Raw genomic sequence first — 7,136 nt, forward strand, 5'->3', positions numbered from 1 at the left:
GGACACTTCAGATCAGGACAGGAGTAGCGACACTAACCAGGTAGCGCAAGAAAGACCAAGTGGATCCTATAAAACCTTCTTCCTTTGGACCGGATAATCCAGCATCCTTATCCCATCAACGAGGAACCATGAAGTCTCCAAAATTGAATTCTCAGGTCAAATGTAAGTTTACATATTGTTTTTTTAAACCTACATTACTTAACTTTTCTGGAGGTCAATAACATTATTACTTTATTATTGCTAGAATATAAGGCTGCTGTAAGTTTACTTTATATGTTAGCCTATATATATGTTACTTTATATTTTCTTTAAATTAGCTTCTAATATAATTTTTCATAATTTTTGCAGCGACTTTTGTGGACGAGGAAGACCTTAATGACGTGCTCTGTGAATTCGACGCGGTGATGGAGGACTTCTCGTCGCCGCTGGAGAAGCGTCACTTCAGATACGACGAGCACCTGAAGACCATGAAGAGACGCAGCAGCGCCAGCGTCAGTGACAGCGGCTTCAGCGACTCAGAAAGTACGTCCAACCCCCAATATAGGTCTTTGAGATGTTTTTGACAGAGACCTACTCTTAGATATGTGGTACAGGATGTACAGTATATGGTGATAGCTGGAGTTGACTGTCAAGGTGAATGGATATTAATATCATATTCTATTTTAATATAATATGATTTTGGTCTGTCCCACACACACACACACACACACACACACACACACACACACACACACACACACACACACACACACACACACACACACACACACACACACACACACACACACACATATACAAACACACACACACAAATACCAACACACACACACACACACACACACACACACACACACACACACACACACACACACACACACACACACACACACACACACACACACACACACACACACACACACACACACACACACACACACACACACACAAACACACTCACAAACACAAACAGAAAGAGAGTCGAGAAGCGGGGTGGGGTTGTGGGTGGGGAGTTCCTTGACTTGGATCCAGAGATCTTGGTAGATTAAAGCTACTGTTTAAGCCTGCCGCCTACAGTTGCATTGTTATCACGAGAGACTGAATGGTGCTGCTGTAGGCTCTTCTGGGCTCCTCATTACCATTCAGAGTCTGTCTATGGAGCCACATCAGGAGCAGCCACTCCTGCCCTGCTTTGCTCATTTTTGCCATCATAGTTCCAGAGAGTGATGTGATTTAGCAGCCACGTGAAGCATGTGCGTCAGGGTTTCCAACCAGGGATGGGGAAAGGAGCTGCAGCCAGTCTGGGGAACAGTTTTAAAGAAAAAAAAAAGAGGAATGGAGAAAAATATACTTATAACTGCTGGCCTCTTCTCGCCCACCGCTGAACACATCAAACCACGGAAATGTTAAAAGTAGGGTTCTCACACTCAAAACACCAGGAATACCAGCGAGATTAGCCAGTTCCCCAGTGCGTAATAACCACGCTTTGCACCGCTCGGGGGACGGCCATGCGTTGGCTGATGTGTGTGTGGGGGTCGTAATGGGCTTGTTGATGGGCCAGGGGTGCATCAGATTCCTATGGGGCCGGTGTCCTCTCCATGGCAGTCTTTGGAAGTGGGGCGCGGCGCCCCATGGGGAGGGCAGCCTAGTGTGTGGAGGCCTGACGGATGGAGAGCTGGAGTCACGGGTTGAAAAGAGGCACGCTGTGCAGGGTCTCCGAGGTGCAACCCCAGGCCGTCTGTGTGTGTGTGTGTGTGTGTGTGTGTGTGTGTGTGTGTGTGTGTGTGTGTGTGTGTGTGTGTGTGTGTGTGTGTGTGTGTGTGTGTGTGTGTGTGTGTGTGTGTGTGTGTGTGTGTGTGTTATTGGGTATGCGTTTGAGAGAGTGACAGAAAGAGGAAAAAAATTGGGAAAAAGAATGAAAGGGAAAAAGTGCAAGATCAAGAGAACAATTAGCTAAATGCGTTGAACTTCTGGCAAATCTGGGCTTTGTTTAGGGTGTGTGTGTGTGTGTGTGTGTGTGTGTGTGTAAGATCTCTGACATATTTGACACATGGTCAGGGTCCAGCGAAGCCCCCCTCCCCCTTTCAAAGGCTAAGGAGCTCCCTAATCCATTTACACACACTCACTTCACCCTGGACACAGAGAGCAGCGTTGGCAAGGCGGTCGGAGGCGTCTCCTTAGCATAATCTGACCAGCGAGCGTGCAGCCGGAGAAAGGGCAGCGCCAGCAGAGACTGAAGTGTGAAGAAACACACTCAGACAGACTGTCAAAGTCGGACGCGCAGAACGGAATGTGGCTGTGGTCTTATAGCACAGCACCTGAAAAAAATAAAAAGACCTTTCTCAGTCTGCTGTTCTTCTGAAGAAAACCAAGAGCATAGGGTGACACCTCCATGGGTGACACACACTGTGGCAGTTTGAAAATATGGTTCTGGCGGATTACAGGAACCATCGCATCACTTATGTATCATGTTTTCTGGTGGCTCAGAGGTTTTTGTACTTGGGGAAACGCAAGTGAAGAAAGTATGTGTCGATAAATGTGTCAGAAATTGCTCTGAAGAGGGGATCTAGTTTGATTTAAAATAACGTCCCATGGCAGATATTTCTTCTACCGCGAAGACGTTTGGAGAGACGGAGGCTCTGAGTGTGAGGTTTTACCACTGCAGAGTCTGCCAAGTTCCCATTCAAATAGGCACTTGTAGGTCAGCTTTTTAAAAGGCCTGTCATCATATGAGAATGCGTTGATTGCATGCTGTTCCACGGACACATGTCAGAAACCAGGGTGTGTGTATGTGTGTATGCGTGTGTTTGTGTGTGGGAGCGTGTGCTTTTCTTTTTAAATTGGCCTCAAGGCTTTTTGGGACATATGAACAATTATTAATAATCATTCCACCATTCTCTCTTTCCACACTCTCTCTCTTTCTTTCTGTCTTTCATTATCTCTCTCTCTCTCTCTCTCTCTCTCTCTCTCTCTCTCTCTCTCTCTCTCTCTCTCTCTCTCTCTCGCTCTCTCTCTCTCTCTCTCTCTCTCTCTCTCTATTTTATCATCTCTCAGGTGCAGAGTCACTGAACAGAAACAGCCTCAGCTTCAGCGATGAGAGACTTAATTCCCCCACTGTGATGTCACCTGCCACGAGCTCACCTCCCCTCCTGTCACCCAAAGGTGAGCCACCCTCAGCTCACACACGCACGCACGCACGCACGCACACACGCACACACACACACACACTCAAGAATCTTTCCACATGCAATATATCCTCTTTAAATCCCCTGAAGAAAAGTTGAATGCAACTTTACTGCGGTCAAGGTAGCCACTGTCAGCAATAGTTTACTGAAAGATACAGCAAAGAGGACCAGAAAATGAATTGTGGACAATAGCAATGGTCCAATATGAAACTCTTCCCCCCTTTCTCCCTGTGCTTACAGCCAAACTGGGCGACACCAAAGAACTGGAGGATTTCATCGCCGACCTCGACAAGACATTAGCGAGTAAGTGTTAACTCAGCCACGCTGTCAAACCACATGCCAGATCGGTGCCCAGAGTGCTGGCCAGGCATCTACCAGGGATCAGTTTAGAAAGAGCCCAGTCTGTGCGTTTGTGTGCACGTGCGTGTTTGTGTTTGTGTGTGTGTGCGTGTGCGTGTGTGTCAGCTATGCTAACGACTCACTAATGGAGCCACACAGGAGAGTATCTCCCGCATGTTTCCTAGAAGGGGGTAGGGTTCACAGAGTGGCGGAGGGGGAGGAGGGGGCTATGGCGTTCCACTGGTGCATATCCTGTTTCATCTGTCACTCATCTCAGAAGCCCCCCCTTAAGACTCCAAAAATGCAGCTACTAGCCACACATATCCCTTATCACACACAGACACATGCACACACATACACACACACTGTGTGCGCACACACACACACACACACACACACACACACACACACACACACACACACACACACACACACACACACACACACACACACACACACACACACACACACACACACACACACACACACAGACACACACACACACACACACAAACATAGGGGGGGAAGAGAGAAAGTGCTGTGGAGATATTGCACAATGTAACCGTGGCGAACGCTGTGCCGCCATCTGGTTAACGGTCCAAAGGAGCTTCCTCTATTTGTCTTGGAGTGCTCCTCACTACAGGGCTTAGTAATGAGGGTTGGAGCTTGCATCGGGACTAGGTTGATGATTGCATGCACATTATCCAAAGAAAACGTGAGAGGATTTCCTACAGTGGAACAAATATGTGGTTTAGAGTATCAACGGTTAGGCAAGCCTTGCTTTCTCTCTACGCCCTCCCTGGACCAGGGTGCGTTTCTTCCCCCTGTTTTCCTTGCCGTGTGTTGCTCAGTCACCCCACACGGTGGATATCCATTGCATCCCGTTAAAAGTGGACATTTGATCAGCTGGGCAGGCAGGCAGCCAGGACCCCCCTTGAGGCCCTGAATGGGGTGTTTATTGGGGTCTCCAGTGTTTACGTGGACTAGCATATAAAACATGATGCCCAGCGACACCAAGAATAGGCCCCCCGAGAATTGGACCCTCAGAACCCCCCAGAGCTAACCACCATTCTGTCTGTCTCTCTGTCTCAGGCATGTGATGAGGGGACACCGTGGACACCCCTCCTGGAGTGTAGCCATGGAGAGGCGATGGAGGAAGTCAGAAGACACCACCCAGCGGCCCTACCTCCCCCTCCACACTCTCTCTCTCTTCCCCGCTCTATGATCCTCAACCACGGCCGAATACAGCCGGGCGCGCCAGGCGATTCAACATCAGGACCCTATTCTCTCCAACCCCCCCCCCCCCCCCCCCCCCCCCCCCCTTCATCACCTGCCATTGCTTGGCTACAGCAATCCCCCGGGGAGATCCAGGTCTGCCACCGGGCTACCGTTGGCTGCGCTATATCGGCCCGGGACAGGATCCAACATGAAACGACGCAGGGGTAAATTAGGAATTTCCATGGAATTTCAGAGCAGCGCAGCCTTTGGCTCAACGGACACACAGCATGGAGGCTAGGAGAGGACGGGCCAAACACTCCTGGTCCCAGTCTGGCCCGGTCCCGCGCAGGAGAGGAATTAGAAACTTTAACTGTTGGAATCTCGGCTTTCCCCGCCAGGAAAGAAGTCAAGCTTCACTCCTTTATTTCTCCTAAACTTTAAACTCCTAAAGTTTTAAGAGTATTTAATAGCGGCTTCTTTTTTTTACAAAAGGAAAGAAATATATTTGTAAATGTATAGAGTTGGATATTGTATATTTATCCGTCAGAATTATTTTATGTTGGTGAAATATATTTTTGTATTTTATGTACATAATAACTGTTTTAAAGTCTATTTGCCTTGATAAAAAGTAAGGTGGGCGTCTTGGGTCTGATTGGCATTTGTAACACCAATTGACTGGAGTGAAGCTAATTTTAATATTTTCTTACAAATGTCAACTGGAATGTTAAACAGCTCTGGATGATGAAACGCTGGAAAGCAATAGCATGTACTTAAAATAGCTAATATCTGCCAAAGATCATATTAAAGTATGGAGCGTTGTTTTAACACACCTACGCCTTGTCTCGTCTTGTTCTTCCTGACACAGTATTCCAGCAGCTCAGACCCTTTACTGCAATATTAAAAGGTCACACAATGGATATGTACTTGAAGCTATGCATTGTGAGCTGAGGCACGGTGCTAAAAGTGATAAAATAGCGTCCCATTGAATGTCTCAAGGCATCAAGTGAGGCTTGGAAGAGAAGGGGCTTCAAAAATGTCACTGTTGAAACTGGAATTAACACACTCATGTATCTAAGGATCCAATTTGAAAGTAGAAGTACAGTTGATGTTTATTATAGTCATGGACCATTATGTAATAATCCAGGAATTGGGGCCTGAGCAAAACTATGGTTCAGAATCATTAGGGCATTTCCATGGTATGCTGGTGGTATGCACAGTCCACAGGAAGCGGAAAACACCACTGAAATAGAAAGCATTATATTGTCCTTATGGGGATTGACATTCCAAAAGCGCCAGATGCGCACGTATATTCACACAAAGAAGAACACAAACACACTGTGATACAACCAGAACAAACGACATAGATTGTAAATGTACAGTACCTCCTGTCATCCTTCATCTCACTCTCCACAAAGCAGGTAGTTATGTAACTCTGTGTAACTCTCACACAGCGACAGGGTCTATTTGCAGAGATGGAGGGGTACAGTGAGAGGGGCAGCTTGGGGGGGGGGGGGGGGCATTAACCCACTCCAGCACAGGGGCAGCAGGTGGTTCCGGCGGACATCTCTCTAGTGGCAGTGAGACGACACGGTGGGTCAAAGGTCAACAACTCACCAACACGCAGACACACTTCCGGGTGAGTTCCACGGAGGCCCTGCGGCAGGTGGGAATAGAGCAGAAGATCCCAGTGTAACGAAGCATTTCTATTCTGATCCCCGCTAGTAAAAAGCTGCTTAAAAGGCCAGCCTCTCCGGAGTGGTGGAGAAATGTTGTAAGTTACAAGGGACGTGAGATAGAGGAGGACCCCAACCGATTAGATTTACCATAACCTTCTTTTAATCGGATGCCTTTTCATGCTAGAGAGATTCTTCATTATGAGTGAGGGGGGAGTCTTCGGAGGGTAGGACACCTCATCTTTTGCCTGTAGCACTAGCAATAAGCATGAGCGTTTCGAGAAGAAACACCAACCCATCCTCATGGCTGCCTGCCCGCCTCACAGAGCCGGACGGACAGTACAGGAACACAAACGCTCAGTCCGTGCTCCTGGGAGGGCAGGGAGCTAGAATGGACATCCATCTCCAGTGCTGTTCCTTTTAGCCCTGTTGGCACCAGGCTGGGGCAGAACCGCTGGCACTGGATCTCAAGGCATTTCCCACCTGTCTGCATGGCTGTGCTCCCCAGTGACAGACGCTATGGCTAGATTAGATACGTCGGGCGAGGGAAGGGACACTTGCCAAAGAGTGTCTGGGGCCATGGGCAATACCCTCTGGGAACATGTTGATACATTACATGACCCCCACCACCATACCAAGAGGGACGCCACTTCTGACAATTCCCCCAGTTGGCATGGGCCTTCACCTTGCTGGCAGGACCTAGCTGTTGGCTGGGGAAGGTGCA

The 7,136-nt window shown here is 48.2% G+C and overlaps 1 protein-coding gene across 1 annotated transcript; it reads left to right on the top strand.

The window, feature by feature from the left end:
- Window positions 1-4,828, top strand: rgcc (regulator of cell cycle). The gene is made up of 5 exons (XM_056580481.1): window positions 1-162; window positions 349-522; window positions 3,052-3,159; window positions 3,423-3,485; window positions 4,614-4,828. Exons 1-5 carry the CDS (start codon window positions 129-131, stop codon window positions 4,619-4,621), a joined length of 387 nt encoding a protein of 128 aa, XP_056436456.1. The 5' UTR covers window positions 1-128; the 3' UTR covers window positions 4,622-4,828.
- Window positions 4,829-7,136: the final 2,308 nt, after the last annotated feature.

This window comes from Gadus chalcogrammus, chromosome 20 (assembly GCF_026213295.1).
Source record: "Gadus chalcogrammus isolate NIFS_2021 chromosome 20, NIFS_Gcha_1.0, whole genome shotgun sequence".
In the NCBI taxonomy this organism is placed as follows: Eukaryota; Metazoa; Chordata; class Actinopteri; order Gadiformes; family Gadidae; genus Gadus; species Gadus chalcogrammus.